Source organism: Corvus brachyrhynchos, unplaced genomic scaffold (assembly GCF_000691975.1).
Source record: "Corvus brachyrhynchos isolate BGI_N302 unplaced genomic scaffold, ASM69197v1 scaffold176, whole genome shotgun sequence".
In the NCBI taxonomy this organism is placed as follows: domain Eukaryota; kingdom Metazoa; phylum Chordata; class Aves; order Passeriformes; family Corvidae; genus Corvus; species Corvus brachyrhynchos.
Genome location: NW_008238435.1, coordinates 37,723 through 60,234, shown reverse-complemented (window position 1 = coordinate 60,234; position 22,512 = coordinate 37,723). Strand labels below are relative to the sequence as shown.

Below are 22,512 nucleotides of genomic sequence, written 5' to 3'. Positions count from 1 at the left end.
AAACACCCACCAGAGTCTAGAACCTGGATCCAACTGCCACTGCCATCAAACTGGCTACTTTTGATGGCAGCACAGCATGACTTTCAATGCTTTTCTATGTTTTCCTGCTTCCTTTTTTTCCACAGACATTAAAAAGCAAGTTTATGTCTTCCAAAGTTTTACTAAAGCATGTACTAAAAGTCCTGGATACCCTACATTACAAGAATGCTGTTCCTTTTCTTTGAAGCTTTAATTAGCTTTGAATATAAACAGTGTTAGCTGCAGCACAAATACTCTGTCCTGTCCTACTGGCCTCCAAGCAGCAGTTTGGGAACAGATTCAACACAGGGTATGGTACAAACCTGGGAGCAGGGATGTCCTAGCACAGGAAGTACACAGGAATCTACTATGGAAGAAAATAAACCAAACAGAGCTGCTGAGATTGACCAAAAGGATAAACCACTGTCTATTCTCCCTTTACAAACAAGATGTGCATCCAGCCCACTCTCATTCACCTTCTGCACGTCTACAACAGGGTATTCCTCTGCCCTGGGCTTTCCAAGCATGTGGCAAAGATTTTGGCATGCAGGAGAGCATCAGGAAAGAACTGTGAAGAAAATGTTTGCTAGGATTTTAATAACTCGTGTGAATCACAAGCAATCAAACGAAAAAGTTAATTTCACTTTTTTTTCCCTGCAGTAAAATAACACTAATTTAAATCTTTCTTTGTATATACTAAACTGCATATAATAAGCCAAAAAACAGTGGTATTTTTCACTCTGAAGATTCCCTCTGAGGAAAGTATGTTTTCCTCCACTTCAAAGGCAAGCCAATTTGAGCAATCAATACATTATTCTCAACAGCCCAAGACAGCAACCAGTTAGTAGAAAAAATAGGGGGAAAATGAATTAAGAATGTCTGACCTCACTACCTTTCTCTTCCATATTCCCTTCTGCCAAGGAGACACTCTTAATGCAAAGAGGTTTTACCAAAGCAGAAGAATTATTCTCTCTATATCTTGAATTTCTGTAAGATACTTAGAAAGATTGTCCAGCTATTCTGCAGACTTGAGAGCTTGTTGTAAAATAAATGCAGTCACTTACATACAGAACACATCATTCCCTTGGAACATATTTAATGAGTTCTGCAAAATGAACTCTGCTTGTGTTTACAGCTGTAGACATTTATAACTCCATCAAAGCAAAACCAATATTCCACATAAAATTGATCTCAGTGCCCTGGAAAGAGCTATTTCATTAACAAGTTATCACTCGCTCTCACCTGTCTTGACTGCAGCCCATCAAGCATTCTTAAATCCTATGCTTCACTAACTTTTACAATCAGAAAGGTTAAATTAAAATGTTAACTTAAATATTCAGTGATAAACTGTAATTACATACATATATAGATTTTCAAAGAAATAAAATTAGTGTACTTCTTTATGCAGCTTTGAGAAAAAGGAAAAATCCATTCCTTTACCTAGCATGTATCTCAAAAATAATGCTCTCAAAATTAAATCCTCAAAAAATCTTGCAGAGCCATAAACACTGAGAAATGTAGTATTAATGAAAACTTCTGTGCAATTGTGTTTTCTTTTCTAAAGATAAAATAACAAGTATATAAATGTCCTCTGTTTGCAAAGCAGTCTTCCCTCAGGTTTCCATTCTGGCTTTTTTTTATTGTAAAAACCATGTCTGGAAAACTTTGCAGAGACATGCTCATTCCTAGTGAAATCAGTGTGTCCAAATACTAGAGCTGCACTGAATAAATTCAGCCTAATGTTTCCTTTTTATGCATTAAAACCAAAACCAACAAAAACGTTTTCTATTGCTTACAAGAACTTCTTTACTTCTGAGTCATGAAGGAGTTTAAAGTCCCATCAGGTCCTGTAAAAGCATGCTGCCTTCTTTATATCTGAGAGGCATTCTGCCTAAGAAGTATTTGCTCTCTTCATAATGCATATAAAGATGGTTTGAATATTTTGACTACTTCTCTTCCCCTCTCTACAGCTTCTCCTTCTTTTCTTAATGATTAACAGTAAGGCTTAGAAAATTTCGAACAAAGTTTGAACAACATTTAGTTTGAGACAAAACGTGATTTACATTCAGACTTCAACTCAAATGCCCGAGAAACACTAGGAAGAAAAACTACCTTGATTGATTTTCCCACTCAGTCAATTCTCTTTAGTTAGAGGTAAAATCTATTTTAAACACCATCTAAAACTTCTGCGAAACTTTACAAAAACTAAAGACCACACTGGATATTCCCTGTATTTTTCAACTTAAATCTGAAACCTGAATTTCAAGTTTCTGCTATATATAATAATGAGTCAACAAACAAGCCATGGGCCTTTTTTCTTCCTTATGGACAACTCTGCACTAAAGGAAAGCTTTCTACATAGTTATCATCAGACTTTCCTCCCTTACCATATAATTTTTCTTTGACTTTTGACCACAACAAAAATACTTACCTCTGAGATGCAAATCAGCTTTGGAGTGCAAACTTAGGACCATGCAGTACAGTCACAAGGAAGATGCTGACTCCCCTGACTCCGAATTGAGAGGTGCAGTTTGGCTCATGGACACCTTTACTGTTTCATCTCCATAGGCAGAATTTTACTGTCCTGTTTTAATCCAGGCAGTCCAACTACGTGATCTGTGAAGCTGTATCACACAGTACTTTCTAAACTCTTTTATCTCTACAAACTTTCAGGAGTGAGCACTGAACTAAAAAAATGTTCACTCGTACAGGCATCACTCAGCTACTTCGTATTTGCAGAGAGAATGGACATTTCTCCCCCCCTTTTCTATCTCAGTTTCTCTACCAGTTACACAAGGAATTACACAGTAATTTGTAATACAATTTTTAAATCAGTAATTCACAGAATTTCAGAGATTTAAGAATTTCTATTATAATCTTACATCAATTATTTAGTCCTTGAACTTCCCACACACACTGCATTCCCCTCCTATTAAGAGAAGGGATGCTTTAACAAGCTTTCCTCTTTTTATTAGATCTCACACTATTCTCCTTTCCTCTAGGTCTTTCCTTGAGATCGTTCCCTTTGATTCCATCTCTCCCTCCTCTCCTTTTTCAGAGGCTTTCAGAAATGCAAGAGATGAACATTCATCACAAAGCAGTACAGTTCATTGAGCACATGTAGCTGCAAGGATATTCTTGGAACAAACAAGGGGACTGTTTACAGTACCTCTGCCCTTCTCTCACTCTCTTCCATAGTTCTCATCTTATCTCCTGCTCTCATCGCCCTCCCTTCTATCATCTCTTCTTTCTCCTACCATTTTCTTGGCACCTCTTTTCCCCTGCCTACCTTTCCCCTACCCTGCCTTCACTGCTCTCTCTCCCTCCTCTCCCTGCTGGCTGAATGTGAACTGCCTCTTCTTGTTAACGCAAAGCATTCTCTCCATATCTATTATTTGAGGCAAGTTTTTCAGATGTGAGACAAAGACTCTTGATTTCAGCCCACTGGGTGCTGTCTTCTAGAACAGTATAAATGCCCAGAGATTTTTTCACAAAGCAAGCATGGTGCAAGAACAGGAACACGAGAATCAAATACACACAAAGTATAAACAAGGAGCTTATTCCTGGAGAAAAAAATCTATTCTTTGAGGCACTCACTTCTGAGATAGTTAGCAATAATGTTCATTAATGGTCCTTTATAAGAGGGTTTGCCTCTCCCACCAGAAACAACACTAATAACTTGTTAAATCCCAAGAGATAGTGATCAACCATCAAACAGAAAGACATGCTCATCTGAACTAGGATACAAGCATACTGGAGAGCACACTTTTTTTTTTAACCTCTACAGAAAACTTTGTCAAGTTGTTGCAAAGCATCTGTTCTTACCTTCTAATGAGGTGACTAGATGAAAGAAGAAGACCATCCAGAGCAAACCCATTCCCGACACTCTTCTTGCACTGATGCCAGCATTAGAATCCATGAAGATTCTCTGTAAATACCACCATCTTCAACAAGCACACACCACTCCCTTGAAATGGCCAGAGATTTCTTGGAGTGTTTTAATTTCTTCCCAAATTAAAGGACAGAGGCCTTCACAGAGAAATACTGTTTAAGAAAAAACAGAAGGTAGAAACAGAAATCAGGTCACACTAACACAAAACTGACAGTTTTTATACACCCATTCCATCATTTACTACTTCCAAGACATGGGTGAAAAGGAGTAGCACAGACCCAGTATATACCACATACCCACCCCTCAAGACTCCAGTCAGTCACAGGTGTTTTGTGCTCTGCCAGTACACACAGATTTTGAGACTTTCATGGCATCAGTGACAGTGTGGCTCCCAAATCAACGTTAATCTCTACCACAGTATAGGCTGTACTATTACTGAAGACCTGATCCTTTCTGCATCTTTGGAAACATTTCTTGGAAGGTGTCCATTCCATTTCCCCTGTATGCTTTTCAAATTCTGTCTCTTGTAACTTACACTTTGCCTTTTCAGGACTCTGCAGGGCAGTAGCCATGACAGGAGAGTTTTTGCCAACACAAATCTGCACAGCTGACACACTTGTAACTGCATTTCAGATGCAGCCATTTGTCCCTTTAAGCACAGGACTGTACAACACTACTAAGTTGGACAGTATTTTTCCCGTTGATATGTCGTACGTGAGGAAGCAAATATTGTGATATTTAAGGTCAAATAGGAAGCCTGCATTACAGCCAGAAAAAGCACACAAGTCCAAGCTTATTATCTTTAGTGGGAAAAAATCCAAACAAAACTCTACCACCACCATTAAGAACCTGACATAAAGGCTTATCTTACAGTAAGGGAGCAGCATGTAGTCTAATCCAGCATTGCATTAGATGAATACAGCATAACAATTTTGCTAAGCAAGGTAATTCTAGCTCCATCTGTCCAATTCTCAGCTCACCAGAGAAATATCACAGTAAAATGTAGGTTGCATGCAAAAAGCCAGTATGTTTTGTTTCTTCAGGTGCTCTTTGAGCAGAGCATTGAAAACACTCCAATGTCTTCAGTGAGACAGTGAAGCGTAGCTAAGGAGAAAGAAAAATGTCTCAGGCAATATACAGAAATGGCTCAATAACTGGGCTGAAAGAGGGGAGGGAAGAGTTGTAATTAAAAGGGGCAGCCTCTGTGCAATTATCTGAAAACCTTGCAATAGGGAATTTGAGCAACTTGGGCATAGCAGAGAAAAAAGCAGCCTGGGGAGTATGTGAAAAGGCAGTGCAGTGCAATTAGATTTGCTTTACTGGAGAGGGAGAGAAATACTGGACAGGATGAAACAGTTCTCTCTTCTGCTGCCACCAGTGAGAACCTAGAGCACCCAAATGAACCAAAGGCACTCTGGGCATCACTAAAATGTAAGGAAACTAAAGGGATCCCAGCAAGAGGCAAAAACTTCTATTCATTACTTCCGAGGAAAGAGAAAAATAAAGTCCACTAAGTACAACTGAGGAAAAATGAAGACTGAATGTGAGGATAGATATAACACAGGTACTGCTTATTAGTTTATGAAGCCTATATACAACACAACACATCACAGAATAAAAACACCACTGGATGCAACTGCACAAGGGAGAAAATTTCAGGGTAATGATCAGAAAGTCGTTCTTTACAGAAAGAAAGATCCAAGCACACAGCAGTGTTCTCCTGGAACAGGACTGAAGATTGCTGCCTGAGCCACCAAAACTAAGATTGGGTACACCAAAATCAAGCCTGCAAGATACCTCTACATGGAGACATAAATACTCACCACTTGGACTGCCAGTCAATCTATACAATATCTAAAAGTTTTTTACTAGGCCAGTAAAATCCTAAGAGATGGGGACTTTTAAACACTCATAATGAAGGCAAATAAATGCAGAAACAGAGGTCAAACAAACTGAAGAATACCTTAATTTCAGTCAATGGGACTTCATTTATCTGCAGAAGGCTTGAAAACAGCTCACAATTCAGATTTTCTCATGTCACATAACTTATGAGTGACAGAGCAGAAAACAGAACCCAAATATGCTTTGGCTCCTGGATCTCAGGCCAAAGCATTGAAATTACCACTAAGCAGTTACAACTAAGAAACCCCTCGTGCACAAAACCAGACACAAAACAATTTCTGGCTCCAAGGAAACCAGTTGTTCTTCTGCTGCCCTCCTGACCCGCACATCTCTCTTGCAACATCTGTTTGCCTTATCCTGGTTGATCCTATATCCCACCTAAGTTACACTGCCCTTCAAGAGGAATCATACAGCCTTTGTCTGGATTAGACTGGCAATTATCTTCCCTGAAATAAACTGTGGCCAAATAAAAAAGCTGGTTGTGATTTAGTAGTTAAAAAAGGTAAATTTTTTGAAAATTTTTTTTTTAGAATTCTTATTCTGTCTCTTCCACACCTCAGTGAAAAATGCTTACTCCACAATGAAGGATAGAGAGAACATTATGGAAGCATTTAAGGGAGAGTAGGAGGGAAGCACTAGCCTCTGTGAATTAAAGAGTACCAAGCCCCTAAATTGCTAACCACTGCCCTGCCCTTCCCCCTAGCAGTTGATGTGTACAGAATCTGACTACACCCAAAGACGCTCATCTTTCATTCTTCAGTTCCACTACTACTTCTACCCTACACCAAACTGCGTAAACAGAAACCTCAAACGATCCCAACTTCTAAACCACCCTCTTCTCTTGTCCACACAAGCACCTTTCCATGGCCTTCTCAGCTAGTTACTTCTTCCAAAACTGCTTTCAGCAAGATTACTTCTCTTTGATACGGAATCCACTACTCTCCATTCTCCTCCAAATCCGACTGCAAAGTAATACATCTTCTGTGCACAGGATCTATAAACTTCCATTAATACCCCTTCTCATGCTCTCTCCTCCAAATACATGAACTTGCTACTCATGTACCAGATGTCACTCCTCTTATGCTAACCCCTCCATGAAGAATTTAATCCATTTTAAGGCATGTATTTCTTAGCTAGAGGAATGATCCCCATCCCCTTGGAAGTCCTGAAAATCGTAAAGCATCTGAAAAGCATGACAGCTCCTGAGGATCCAAATGTCTTTTAATGATTCAGCCCTATAAAACTGTGAAGATCTCAAGCAGTCAGAAAAGACCAGTCACATATTACTTTTACCGTAATACCAAGCTCCAAGAGATGGGAAGTGGAATTTCCTGGGTTATCTCCTTACATTATTCACCAAAGCTATTATGACTGTTTACTTTGGCACCCTCACTGGGGTACCCAGATTACCGAAATCTACGTTCGAGATCCCAGTTAGAGAGATAAATAGAATCATCACCAGTATTTTCAAGAATTCTGGTTTCTTAGCTGAACAATCAGTGAGGGAGAAGAGTTCTTTGGAAAGCTTGTCAAGGTGAGTTTTGAACACCACCAAAGATGGAGATTCCTCAGCTTTTTTGAGCTTCTGTAGCAGTGTTGAAATGGGTAATTTTAAATTTTTTTTTACTGGGGATTTTTTTTCTTCCTTCTATATATGTCTGTTGTCTATCTCAGCAGAACAGAGTCAGCTCTGGCCAATCACCTCAAACCTTCTTCTACCCAAGACTGAAAACACAAACCCTTTCAGCTGGAAAGCCTTGAATGTGAAACAGCATGCCTGGCTTGACTGGCACTGTTTAAGTCCTGTTTAAGTCCTGTTTATTCTAACCAGACAGGACCAGCACTGTAATTTCTCACTTCTTCTGAACTCAGTCTTGAAGTGGGAACACTTCAGTACACATCCAGGCAAATGATGCTCAGTGCTACAGAAGAGACAGTGATAGTGCTCCCACATGTGCTAAAACAACTGACAGTACTACAGCTCTGTGCTTGCGAGACTTCTGTCACAGAGAGGGCTGCTGTCTGCCCATGCTGTACCTAAGCTGTGGCAAAGTATTTCATGCAGCCAGTACCTCTGCAGAAGCCGCTTTATGCAAATAAAGGATTCCCTCGAAGTTCAAGCACTGTTGGTGATGACACCTGAAGAGCCATAGGGCACCAGTGCTGCTAAACAGGTCAGCATTAATTGAAAATTTTCTTCCATCAGTGCATGTGTTTTTATTAGAAAGGAAGCAGGTTTGCTCCTAGGTTTGTGTAGCCACTTATTTCAGAGTACCCCAATGGTGTCTTGATGGAGGTGGTCATGCACATGACAAACCTAAGAGGGGTCTCCTTAGCATGGAGTGCTTTTTCTTTTCTTCTGGGGTTTGCATGGCACTGATGAAGAACAGTGGTGACTAGATGAATGTATTAATTCTGTGATGGCCACAGGTTCTTCTGGACCTAAGCTTTGAACAAAACCCATCCTTTTCTCAACCTTTTGACTCTAACCATAAAACTTTAGACAGACCTTCACTGAACCATGTTCTAGCTCACTACACAGACAGTATGTAGTCACAGATCAGAAAGTAATAGCACAGTGACCCTATCTCCCTCTGACAGATACCACCTGCAGAACCTGACATCAAATTGCACTAAACATTCATCTGAACCATGCATCTGTCTGGCTTCCACGGGAGGAATTCAGGCACGCATTTAGGATTAAGAAAAAAGCTAGGATTGTTCAGGTACTGCACAAGCCTTCTGGAGGAAAAGATGAGGGCCTGACAGGTTCTTCCTCTCCATTAATGGAATGTAGCCATTTCTTTGAGTTCTGCATTTCAAAACACAAGAAAACGCAGAAGCAGATCAATGTCCACCTAAGCCAAGTTTTGTCTGTGTGTCCAGTGCCAGGAAGAAGTGCTGTGTGCAGATGGCTTGCAAGCCTGGCCTCTGTGTGATCCACTTCCCTACTCCTCCTCCGGTATCCACAAATATAAGACAAAGGTTACTAGAGAATATCCCCCAATTCATTCCCTTTAGCATCTCTTTAGGAATTAATCCAATCCCTGTTTTGAACTTATTAACAGATTTGGAAAGATATCTATCCTCATGCAACAAAGTATTTTTACGTATTTTAAATTGTTCTACTAATAGAAGCTGAAATCGTAACAGTGCCAAATTTTTTATGCTTTCAATTCTTCTTATCTGTTCCAAGAACTTTTCCAAATCATCTTGTTTCCTCCCATTGGAACAATGCTTCTTCCTCGTTCATTGTTAACTGACTCCTCTAGGCCTATTTCACAGCAGAAAACATTATATGGGTATAACTTCCCTCTGCTACACTTGATTCCACAGATTTTCCCCGTATTTGTCATACTTCTTCCTCACCTCAAAAATTCTTCAGGGTAGAGAAAATGTTGTACCTTTGAAAACACAGTCTTTCCTCCTCCTGCACATTTTGCACTGTGACTCATATCAGTTTAATATTATCTCTCAGCAAGAACCATTAAAAAGATAAATGAGCACAACATCTGGGAGAGTCAATAAACTACTATTCCAATTAATTTGTGCTGCACACTGATTCATCACATTTAGGCAGAGTACAAAAAGTGGAATTAATACTTCTCATTCGTGATAAATAGGGGATCATGATAGTGCTACACATCAAGCAAGAGGCCTCCCCCCGCCCTTTGCTGCCCCCAGTTCTGTCCTACTGTAATTGCTCCTTTGCCACTGGGATGCCCTTGCAGCAATGGTCATGCATCTCAGTGGGATAAATCTCACAATGTTGTTGTGAAAAGCTGTCACTCAGTGCCTGCCCAACACTCTGAGCATGAAATAATACTGCCTACCTTCTTTCTTGGACAATAATTACAATAACTGCTATTCATAGAAATCTTTCTACATCCCAAACAGGAAGTGAATGGGGGGAGAGCAACATATAATTTATCACTCAGGGTTTTAATATAATGAGTTAATGTGTTTTCTTCAAAAAATTCTATTACTGGGGCACATAAGGCACCACTGAAAAATGATTGATTAAATAAATAGATCATTTTGATAGTTGCTGTATATCCTTTTATCTCTGTTACTAATTGAGATTATTTTTAATGACTCCAAAATACTTTGGAAATATCCGAGAGGAGCGTGGAATTTGTCAAAAAAAGCCTTGTGGATTTTTTACCGTCTGTTCATTAATTTAATTTTGAGAGAAATGCTCTAGATGAAATGTATAACTAAGTTTAAAGGAATTCTTCCCCAAGAGCATACTTCATAAAATACTTCTTCTAGCTGGCTTGATCATTTGCTTCCTACAGATTATCTAGATAGAGCTGTGTCAGTGTCTATTGGGATCCCTTAAGTTTACAATGACAATCCAAGATCTGATTCTGAATATTCTCCAAAGAAAGACATTTACTTCCTTGTTTACCACAGAAACACCAGGAGTCCTGAAGCTGATCTTCCATGCTCTGATTATACATTTCCTAGTGGGATCCAAATGAAGAACTTCCACAGCTCTTGAAGGGAACAAAGAGACGCTTATTTTCATGCATTCTTATTAAACCCCTGAGGCTCGAACAGGGTGTCCAAATTAGAAGCATAATCACTCAAATGACCTCTACAGTCACTGGACGGAGCTGAATCATCTTCACCAGGTAACTAAGAGCTGCACTAATTAAAAAAGGGAGCTATGGACAGCTGAACAGCTCCCTCCCGATGACTCCCCAGGTGCAGCCCGCAGGTATCTGGGGAGATTCCGAGCCTCTGTGAGATCTTTCAACCCACACAGGTGGCCACACTAGCATCTCTTTAGATAACTACAGTGCTTTCCCTTAAATCTCTCTCGTCTGCCACGACACATAGTCAGCTAGAGTAGCCTCACAGCTTAGCTTGTAAATCTAGTCTTTCTTCCTAAGCAAAATTCATTCACAGCTGCTCCATGTTTCTGCAGACTCTCTCAATGCCTCCACATCATGCTTTGCTATTCCTAACAAAGATGGACACTGATCTCTTGAAACTACAGCAATTAAAAAAAAAAATTTAATTAGATTCTTTCTTCCACCTATTAGATACTTTAATTATATACATATTAAACACAATTAAGTTCCTGAAAGAAATCTCTTCCCACCTCACAAGATTTGACTTCACTGACAATTTTTATAGTGATTTGTGTCGTTTTCAAAGAAACACTGGCAATTATACTTGAGTTTCTAACATTCACACCTGGAAGCACAATCCTGGTTTTATCATATTAACAACATTATAGAATGAAAAATGTGAAGAAATTAATTTTTTTGTATGTAATCCATCACTTGCCTGATAGAAACTCTCCAAAAAAACCCAGGAATTGAAATGATACAGAAATTACCCCCTCTGAATTTTCATACAGTAAATAAAGGAGACTGTACGAACAGGGAGAAAAAGAATTAGCAGCTGTCCATCACATTTCTCTTCTTTGATGGAAAGAGAAGATGACAACTATACCCACTGGGTATGGTTTCACTGTCCTGCTATTGATTTTACTCTAATTTCTCAGGATACTTCTCTCAGTACAACTATGCACAGATCCTTGCACTTTTATGTGGAAATAAATATGTTATCAACTTCAAGTATGATTTATCTTTGACAATTATACTTTCACCGGTACAAAAGGAAGACGCAAGGCTTCAGAGAGGAAAATAAATGCAATTCACAAACTCTAGGGTACAGCAGCAAACCTTTGTCAAGCACTGTGTAAAATGTTGTATTTCCACAATTCTAAGCACAGAATTTTAAGTTTAAAGTACTAGACTTAAATATCCCTGAAGATCACCACATTCTTAACTTCTAGGTGAAAATCATCTGTGGTACTAAAAATTCTTTGAAAATTGACACTTTCTCTGATACAGCTTAAGTTTAAACAAACATCCCAAAATTCACTGAAAGTTTACTACAGAAGACGTTTGAAAACAACAAGAAAAAAGATGCATCCTATTTCGGCATTTAAAAGGGGAAAGGAAATAACACATTTTCACAAATGGTTATTAAACAAAGGATGTGTTACTGTCCTGGTTTTGGCTGGGAGAGAGTTAAATTTCTTCTTCAGAGCTGGAACAGTGCTGTATTTTGGATTCAGTATGAGAATACTCTTAATAACACAGATGTTTTAGTTGTTGCTAAGTAGAGCTTACTCTAAATCAAGAACTTTTCAATTTCCCATGCTCTGCCAGTGAGGAGGTGGACAAGAAACTGGGAGGGAGCCTGGCCAGGAACAGCTGACCCAAACAGGCTGAAGAGATATTCCATACCATGGAATGTCATGCTCCGTACACAAAGAGAGGGGAGGTGGCCAGGATCTGTTGATCGCTGGTCAGGGATGTGCTGGGCATCCATCAGTGGGTGGTGAGTGACTGTACTGTGCATCACTTGCTTTTCTTGGGTTTTATGCCTCTCTCTTCCTTTCCTTTCCTTTCCATCATCATCATCATCATCATCATCATCATCATCACCATTATGACTGCTATTATTTTATTTCAATTATTAAATTGTTCTTACTGTTCTTATCTAACCCATGTCTTTTAACTTTTTCCGCTTCTCTTTCCCATCCCACTGAGGGGTGGGAGGGTAGGGCTAAGCGAGCAGCTGTGTGCTGCTTAGTTGCCAGCTGGGGTTAAACCATGACAGTGACGTAAAGAGAATGTCCCTAAAATCATGTTCTCATCTACTCAGCAGTGCTGATCATGCTTTTTTTTTTCAAGTGAAATTAAAGTTATTATATACCAAGTTCTGATTGCTGATGGGTGGAAAGTGATAAAGAAGCCAAGCACAGTGTCTGCTATGGCCAGACAAGCAATGCCACAAATCAGAAAAATAACCTTGACATTTGCTGACCAAGCCTGCAAATGCAACTGCAAATCTGCACAGACAACCCAAACACAGAGCTGCAAAACAACCTTAAAGGCACTCTCAGGACACTGGAAAAGAAATCAAGGGCCTGAAGGGTTGAGCAGGAGCAAAAGCGAGAGTGGCTTGCAAGACTAAGATATGAGTAAGTCTAAGAAAAGGGATGTTTTATACTAATGCTCTTTCCCATTGTAACTTAAGAATGTAGCCTTACATGGCATGCCTAGAAATATATGAACCGAGATCTATGCACAAATACTAAAAAGATACAATGGAGGGAAAAAAAGGAACAAGCTGAAAATACTTTTCTAAAACTGTTCATTGTGGACCAGTCTGCAAAATCCTTTAGTATGGATTAGTATTTTCTTCAGCTGCAGTAAAGAACTTCATTTTTTTTGTAAAAATATGCTTACTGTCTTCATCTCTAATTTTGCTTTTGACTTCATGAGGGTTTTACAGTAAGAAATATTTAGCATAAGCAGAAAATGCATGTTATTCGTATTCACAGTATCCAAGGTTATGTTGTCTATTGGGATATAGTGGCAGCACTGACAGCCGGTTAAGAGATAATGCTCCTCTTCTATGAGAATTCCCATCATTTTGAAATTGCCTTTCATTCCATGAGAGAAACTGTCATTTCAAAACAGATTACAGAAAGAACTAATAATATTAAAGCATCTTAATTTAAGTGCAGCTCTTTTTATTAACCTCCATTCTGGGCTTCAATGAGGCAGCTTGGGTTTTCAGAGAATGTGCTTCATAATTTAAGGGTTAATTAAAACTACTTTTTTCCATTTTAATCAGTTTCACAGCCTTGGGCTGTCATAGAGCTTGGTTCACAAATTGTTGGCTTCATGCATTTGCAGATAGAGGCTACTTTTAAAAATATTTAATTACTAGCATTATTTATCATCACTGTTTTAATTCCTGTTAAGAGAAGCAAGAATGCTTCTTTGTAAAACAACAAGGCAGAAAAGCACTGAAGCACGATCACTTCACTGACTTTTTCACTGCCTTGACCTTGCCGTCCAGATCTACTCTCCCAGCTTCCCTCCATGCAGATGATTACCAGGTAGCTTCCATCTAGTTAAACCCCCACAAAATTGCAAATACCAGTTTTTCAGTTCATAAGGTTGCCCCAACAGAGGGCTGTAACATAACATATTCCCCAAATGGCAGTGGGAATAAAAAATTATCTTCAGTCAAGCTGATTCCCTTACATTTTGCTGACTGCACCAACAGGCTGTACAATATACAAGCTTTAGTTCCAGCACGTAAATTAGAGCGTTTGATGTGGAAATATATGCACAAAACTAGGAAGCTACGAGGGAGGGAGAATATGGCTCAGAGAAGAGCTCTGCCACACAGTTTTCATTCTTTTATGACCACTGTTTGCCTAGATGGGAATTCTGTCTGTTCTGCCATTAGTTTGAGTCTCATGTTCATGTTAGGTAATAAAACACTAAAAACAACCCTGCACTGCACTGGTCACACTCTGAGAACTGCACACCAACGCTTACTGCAGTCTGTCTTACAATCATTTTTGCAGGAGATGTTACTACACTGTGCAGTAACAGGCAATCTCTCAAGAACACAAAGAAAAGAACTATGACACCTAGAACTTACTCTGGAAAGACTTTGAGAAAATAGATGGTTTCTCCAGTTTTGCTGTCTTCAGTTCCAGTCTCAAAATCCATAATATTCATTCAGACTCAGCTGTCTTTCTTCTTAGTGCCTTGGACTTCAGAAACATCTCACTTGGTCTTTAACACTAAGACCTTTAAGACTTTTTATCAACATCTAGATATTTATTTAGTGGACAACACTAATGATTCATGCTGGTTCAAGGCTTTGACCAGGTTTTCACTTTGATTCTGGGAATAGGTTTGCCCAAAACTGGCTCTCGTCTACAAGACAATCAAAAGGGAAATGAAGGAGAAATGGTAGCTTGAAGAAAAGAAGTCAGATGAAGGCTGCAAAGAAGAGATTATATGAATGGGAATGACTGCTTGGAACAATTACCTGAGTTCAGTGAAGCATCACAAGGAGCCCATGTGTAGCAAAAGTGGGTTAGGAAGCTCCACCAAAAATTTGAACTTGCCACTGGCAGAGCCTGAAGAGCAGCCAATTTCATTCTCAGGTCCTTCTCTCCTGCTCCATCCTGCATTTCCAGTTCAATGTTTCCACCCTCAGGAAATGGGAACATTATGTGCCACTAATACTTCAGCAGAACAGAAATAGTCTTAAGAGGAAAAGGGAAGGCCAAGCAGGTTATTGTAGAAAGATATTTCAGGCTCATAGCATCTCTTTCTAACGTATGTTTGTATTATTTTTCGTGCCAGAGATGAAAGCAACAACACATAAATCTCAGAGTTCATCCTGCCTCCTCAGTGTCTCAAAGGCTTATTTATATTTCAGTGTGGATGCTGGGGCTCGCTGCTCTTGTTACATCCACGTCCAACCTCAAAACCAAAGGATTACATTTAAAATGGAGTGAGTACAATACACCACTTCCTTTCCCTGGATATCAACCAGTCTTGGTTGTAACAGAGCAGATCCAAGATACATTTTCTGTCAGGAAGGTAGTCCCTCCCCCAGCTGTTGGTGAGGCTGTAATAATAGAAATGAAACGAGGGGGATGGGCATCTTTATTTAGACAACATCTGGCCTACAGTCCCCGGTCAACTGCAGGATTTTTGGCTGTATATTTCCTTAGGCTTTCCTAGTCATATTTTTAAATGTCATTAGCAATATGGCTTCCATGACTTTCTACAATCTGTGTGAACCTTTGCTGGAAGAAACCACATCTTAATACTGAACCCAAATCAATCTGCTTTGGGCAATTTGAGCCAGCCCTTTGCCTAGGAACCTGCCAACAGTCTCCCAGGTAGTCTAGCTACTCCAGGGCAAACTCTTTTCACTCATCAGTAAGCTAGTTCTTTTTAATAGCATTTTAGAAATTCCCTATAGTCACCTAATCACTTCTGTTGTTCTTCACTGAGCTCCCAGTTCATCAGTGCTGTGGCAGAGAAGTTCACAGAGTCAAACACAAATAGTCTGTGTGCATTTGCATTAGTGCCATAAAGTCAGGGACTGTCCAATTTCAACACCTCAGGTTCAGAGGCACAAAAGAAAAAAAGCAGAAAACACCAGGCTGATCTGCTATGATCTGGGTGGAGAAGGGGAAAGCTAAGTCTTTCTTAGAAAAAAAAATAATCTAAAAACTGATTTTAAAAGAACTTTCTGAGGGTTTAGGGTAAGTTCCCTCTTCCCACTCTGATTTCTGTACACACAACTCTTTACAACGCTATTAGACACAGTGGGCTGGTACAATTAGCCAAGAGAAGCAGGAAATGAACGACTATTCAACGAGCCTATTCTGATCCTTTCCATTAGGGCTGTAAGTGTTAATTTATCAGACAGAGTAAGACTTGTTTTAGCTCAATTCTTTTAAAGAATTGAACATTTTTATTTTTAATCTGTTTCCAAAGATGGATTTGGTTTCTTTATGCTCTGTCATCACACACACTCTTTTTGGGGTTCACATAATCAAAAGAATCTATTCGGGAGACAATTTTTTAAGCTATTCTTTTCAGGTAACAGGGATCTAGTCACTAATTTGATTTCACAGAATCATAGAATCATAGAATGTTTTGGGTTGGAGGGGACCTTAAAGATCATTTAGTTCTGATCCCCCTGCCATGGGCAGGGACACCTTCCACTACCCCAGGTTGTTCCAAGCACCATCCAGCCTGGCCTTGAACACTTCCAGGGAAGAGACATCCACTGCTTCTCTGAGCAACCTGTTCCAGTGCCTCACCACTCTCTCAGTAAAGAATTCCTTGCTCTAAACCACCCCTCCATCAGTTTAAAGTCTTTCCCAGATGTTTAATTGCTTACATGCCCTTGTCAAAAGTCCCTCTCCAGCTCTCTCGCATCCCCTTTAAGTACTGGAAGGCCACAATAATGTCTCTCCAGAGTTTTCTCCACTCGGAACAATCCCAGCTCTCTCAGCCTGTCTTCATAGAAGAGGTGCCTCAGCCCTCTTTTCTGGCCCTCCCTTCATGGCCCTCCATCTTCTACCCGAAGACATCCTTAGTTCTTGCAAGAACCTGCAGCTCTCTGAGACCATCCAGAGCCACTTCTAAGTCAAGACTGGTAAAATTATCCATGAGAAACACACAGCTGTCAACACGATTCTTGCAGTCAGCTAAGAGGACTTCTGACTGAAACAAGGAGCACAAGTCATGCATCATTCCCATTACGTTATTTCACCAAATGTCTTTCTGGTGCTCAGCCTGGAGCCCCAAGCAAAAAGGTAGCTACAGTAAGGCTCAAAATGAAGACTAATTACTCTTCAGCATCTGACTCCACATACATGTCCCAGCAGAACAAGGCACGCGCAAACTAAGAAAATTCCCTCTGTCAAGCCTCAATCTATCTCCTGGATTTTAACAGACTGCTGATTTATACTTAAGTCATCAGGATTTGTTCTCACATCATGTGGTACTGCATCTTTATGTATTTCTAACATGCTTAGATACTGGAAGAGGAGAAGACCACTAAGATCCTCTCTGCACTAGCAGTGAAACAAACATTCTTCAACTACTCCATTCCTGATACTGTAGTGATGGCAGTGGTTACTGCTGCTATGGTAGCCCCTTTAGGGACAACACATGCACCGAACGGGATTAGCAAACTCACTGAAAAGTGAAAATGTCAGTACATAGTTGCATTCCCATTGCTGCTGGCACCAGCTGAAAGCCTACTGACATTAGGAAGGGAAGGGACCATCTGGGAGACAACTGCAGGCATGCATCCCAATCCAGCTGTGCTTCCAGCAGCTTCTTCCTGGCTCAAACCCAAGGAGGAGTAATTTAAAACATCTTCCTGGTGCAGAAAGCATTCCAGATTCTGCGTACTGGAATGAAATTGATCCTAGCTGTGAGTGAAACTTAACATTTGGAAATTCAAACAGTCTTATAAACAGTTCAGTTTGAATTTCCAAATTGAATTTATTCAAAACCTGCCCAGAAATCTCTGTAACATTGTCTCTCTTGTGACATCCCACTCTCTTCTTAGAGAATAGTTAGGAAGATAAGAGAGTTCTGCCAAGGAACCATGCTTCCATTTGTAGACATCCTCAGGATCTGAGAGAACCTGTGGTAAGCCTGATGCTAAAGCCTTCCACACAGGCGTCTGTATCCTACACACTGCCTCTGAAGTGGTCAGCTGGGCCAAACAGATTCATATCATGTGAATGTTTTGCAGTAAGTGGGAGAGAGATCAGGTCATTTAGGGAGCTTTGAAAGCTTTACAGTAACTTGGAGAAACATCAGCATGCTAAAACAGAAATATCTTACAAAGAGTCAGTAGTTCTGAGTCTTTAGCTTCTAGGGTTTAATTACATGATTTAGACACATTGGAGATTTTCCAGAGACATGGCATAGAGCAAAAAACTGCACTTGGAAACTTGCAGAATCAGCAGAGGAATCATTCACTTGGCAAGCTTAAGGAGACAGGGGGAAAAAAAAAAGCCTGTCTGAAAATGAAGTCATGTATGTTTCAATGTGCAGGTCTGGGCTGGCGAGAATTTCCATCCTAAGGTGAATCAAGACCTTAAGGATTCAGCTTTCATATGTAAGACTATAGTTTTCAGGCTGGATAGGCTGTGTTCTTATAGTACCCAGAATCTTCTCTACTGCCAGGACAGCCCTTTTTTCCGCTCTTTGCCCATAGCTGTGGGCACACACGAGCATGCGCACATGTGCGTGCATATGGGAGTGGGGGTGTGCACGTGAAACGTTTGAACAAAAATCTTCTTGACAAGCAGGCCTGAGTAGCAGAATGCACAGGGGCCTCTGTTGGCATGGAAAATTGAAACCAGTGACTAGAAGATCTTTTGGCAGAAGTGATCTCAAGAACAACCTTCAAGTAGGACCTCTGTGACAGAAGCATCAGCTTGCTCCATGGTGACTTTTTTAAGAGGCAAGACAGCACCTTCAGTATAAAATAATGTGCCAGGATCTCCAAAAAGTACACGTTTTAATTGCATTTTTTAAAACACAACATATACTAACAGTACACTTCCAATAATATTCTATTTCTGGTGGCAGAGGAGTATTTCTTCAAGCACAACACATGCCTCTGAGAAGGAAGTACTAGTGTAGTTCTTTGTTAAGTTTAAAAACTCCTTGTATAAATCAAGTGAGAGAAGAGTGACAACATGAAATGGCTTTTTCTTACTCAGACTTGCTGCTCACATGTTTGACTGCTGTGGCTGACACAAGCAATTAAGGAGTTTTTATCCTTTTGGGGGTCTGTTTACACAGCACAGTTGGCAGCACTGGAGAAAGAGAGCTAATATGCTGTTGTACAACATCTACAGAATTATTTACAAAATACACCTGTGTTACACTTGTGTACACCCCTGAAGCCCATGACACTTCATGGTTGCCAAAGAGAGCAAATATGGAGAGAAGAGTGATACCCAGCCCAAGACTTAACAGGTAGAAGCTAAAGTATAAGGTCGTAATGAGTTGGAAAACTGCTGAACGTGTGGAGTCAGTAGCTGGAAGAAGTACATTACCTGCACTTCTGCAAGATGATACAAAGCTTGCTAACAAAATCAAACTCAACAGCAAGATATAATAGTAATATAATATTAAATCAGGTTTAAGCAAAAAAACAACAACAAACAAGACTAAATAATGACAATATTATAGGGGCTCATCAGTTTCCCCCTAAACCCTTAATCTGCTTTTCACAGAAATAAGTCTTTGAGTTTTTTGAAAAAAATCATCACGTTTAGGACCAAAACCAGCCAATCTGGAATATTCTTAATAAATACTTCTTCATGACAGCACCCTTTTTGGGAGATACTGCCCTCTTGTTTGGTGGCTAAATGACATTATAAAGCTCTAGCTTGACCATACACACCCATTTGTACTTCTTCCACCTTCTATTGTTTATGTGTGCAGTAAACATATGCAGTATGGCCACAGACATGAGAAATTAAAATATATTGTGCAACCTTATGTGTGCTCAAAAAGTACTCTGCACTAATCTGTAGGGACTTTAGGATAACCCTCTACAAAGAGACTGCTGATGGACAATGAAATACAAGGAAACTAAGGTTTTAGGGAGAGCAGACCTGGAGAGAGGAGCATGCCTGCACCAGAGGAAAAGCATGCATAAATCTTCTACAATTCAGGGAGGGAGAGTTGACCAAAAAAAACAACACTGTCTTAATTGGAAGCACACAAGATAAGGGGGAAAAAATATACTCATCTCTTATATGATCTTTTGCATACGGCACATGCATTATCAGAGGGGAGAAGGGGAAGACATCTGCACCTGGGCACAAAGAGGGACGTACACAGGGAATTTGTACAGGCATAAAGAAGACAATTCTCAATGGACTGAGCGATCAGCTCCCTCGTCAGATGCATGTGCTGGTAGCCTATGGGAGCATGCTGGAGAATAAGCAGCTGTCTCCTTGGAGCCACCAGCTGCCTTGCCCCAAAAAAAGATTTACACTGTGCCATTGGTCAGCCTCCAAGTAAAATACAGAAGGCGAAGACAGCAGCAGCCTTGGGCGAAAGAAAAGAGAAGAGACATCTCTTCCCCAACCCCCTCCAAAAAGTCTCCACAACCTAAGCTGTTCTTGCCACAGGTAACAGCTTGGAAGAGCTGAGAACCTCAGAACAATGCAAGAAAACATGCCTTTGTAGGGTTTCTGTGATGAAATTAGAAAGAGATACAATCCTACTTCATACAATCTCCAGTGCCCCAAAGTGATGGTATTTCCAAGTATCAAAACACATGGCCATGCAAACAATTCTGAGAAGCTCAATGCAAGTGCAAGAATGTCAAATAGAAGAGAACTCAGAAGACAAGAAAAAAATGTCTAGTGGCTAGAGGGACACACAAGTCAAGGAATTAAAAACTGCACATGCGTAATTTGGCTAAGAGAACATACATGCAAAGGGCAGTAAAGGAAAGGATGCAATTATGTGCAGTTATCTGAAACTTGCCAATACATCAGCACAGCAAACTGAAGTAGTGCAAGGTGTTGAATTTAGGGAATGAACTTCTAGAGAAAAACAGTATTTTTTTTTCTGCAATGAGATGGGGTAGCATCAGAAGAGGATTATTAGATTGTGGATTATCTTTTCCTTTCCTTCTCCCAAAGGAACATCAGCATTGAAATTATTTCAAATCAGGAATGAAGAAATACCTAAAACCAGCCAATAAATCTTGTACTAATGGCTTAGGGCAGCTGGATCAGCTGTAACTAAACAAGAGGTGCATCCACATCCAGTTTCATGTTTCTGATTAGAACCCATACAACAATGAAAAAGGAGGTCTCCTCCTCCATCCCAGATGAGGCTACAGATTTGTCCCTGTAACAGATGCATCTGGTGGCAGCTACTCTTCTTGACTTTGTTGTTTCCATTTGCCCTCTCACTCCTCTTCATCATGAATCTGCATGACATGGTATCACTGCTAGTGAAGGATGCCCCTCGGGAGATTTGCTTCCCCACCTTTACTCTCTGGTTTCTGGAACTTGTAGGAAAGGCAGGTGATACTCACTCTCCTCCCTGGCCAAATGAGTGTGGTAACAGCAAGAGAAACTTCAGAGTAAGTGAAATCATCTCAGTGGATCCCACAAAAGGCAAAATTAAAATTACCCATCACAACAGCCCCTCCCACATTCACAGATTTATTTAGCTTGAGTAGTAGTAACTTGCATCATCTCCTTGAAAAATAGCCTAACATGGCTTTTCTCTGCCACAAGCACTCATACAGCCATCTGTCCCCCACAAGAGCGCTGAGCAACCCTACCCACAGACAAGGCCACACAGCCTCGCTTGTGTCGTTCCACGAGGATCGGGAACCGGCACCAGCATCCATCAAGCCCTACTTCAGAGACTTCAAAGGCAGCTTTTCCCTATGGCTCTTCAGGGGGCTAGAGAGACGGAAAACACCGCTCATGGGAGCAGACCAAACGCACCATGGCTGTGTGGAAGGACTCTGGGTGCGATGGTAACCTCCGTGAGCAAGAGGCCGTGACCCGACTGCCCACATCTGTCCTCCCCGCGCCCACAGCCGGCACCTGACAGCAGAGGCGCGCTCGGGGGAGGGTCCCGGTAACGCAGCCTTTGAACAGCACGCACCGGGAAAGGAGGGAAAAAACATGACCTGAGGAGTTTGAACCCCTTTCTAAGTAGTCCTCGTTTGTTCTGTGCCCCCTCCCCCGGATGGCAGAGACCGGCGGGTAACCCGCGACCACGTCCCGCTCGCTCCGAGCGCTCCGGCCGGACTCACAATGCCCGTCCTCGCCCGTCCGCCACGGTACCTTGTGCAGGACTCCAGCAACACCCCCTCCACTTCCCAGCATTACTCGAGCAGTGTTCGCAGGAGCCCTTCCCGCTAGAGCCGTGCCGCCCGGCCTCCCGGCATCAGAAAAGTTGGACAAAGACCATTTTCACGGCGCGAGTCGCACCATCCCGGCGGGCCAGCGCCAGCTCCCTCTCGCTCCGCGCCCAACGCCGCTTTGTCCCCCGGCCCCGGGCACAGCCTCTGGTCCTCGCTCGACGTCTTTCAACAAGTCGGATGCTTGTGAGCAGTCCCGATCCTTGCGCTCCCCTCCAGGCCCTTCACTGGGAATGTCCTCTCCCCGCCCAGGTTTCCCCTCCTGCAGGAGTCTCTCTTCCTCTCGCTTCCCAGAATCTGCCTTGTCCCTTTCTCCCGGCTCCTCTCTCTCTCTCGCTTTCTCTCCCCCCTTCCCTCCCTCCCTCCCTTCCTCGTCGTGCCCCTCCTCCATTCTCTCT

At 41.2% G+C, this 22,512-nt stretch overlaps 1 protein-coding gene across 2 annotated transcripts in view; it reads right to left on the bottom strand.

Moving 5' to 3' along the window:
* EPHB6 (EPH receptor B6) overlaps positions 1–22,457 on the bottom strand; it is a 77,391-nt gene extending 54,934 nt beyond the window's left edge. The window contains exons 1-2 of one of the 2 annotated variants that reach the window (XM_017736494.1): positions 22,038–22,457; positions 3,844–4,062 (exon numbers count right to left, since the gene is read on the bottom strand). In XM_017736494.1, the coding sequence (XP_017591983.1) occupies positions 3,844–3,937 (94 nt within the window). In that variant the 5' untranslated portion in view covers positions 3,938–4,062; positions 22,038–22,457. The remainder of the gene's footprint in view (positions 1–3,843; positions 4,063–22,037) is intronic. The other variant, XM_008635415.2, reaches the window with a different exon arrangement.
* Positions 22,458–22,512: the final 55 nt, after the last annotated feature.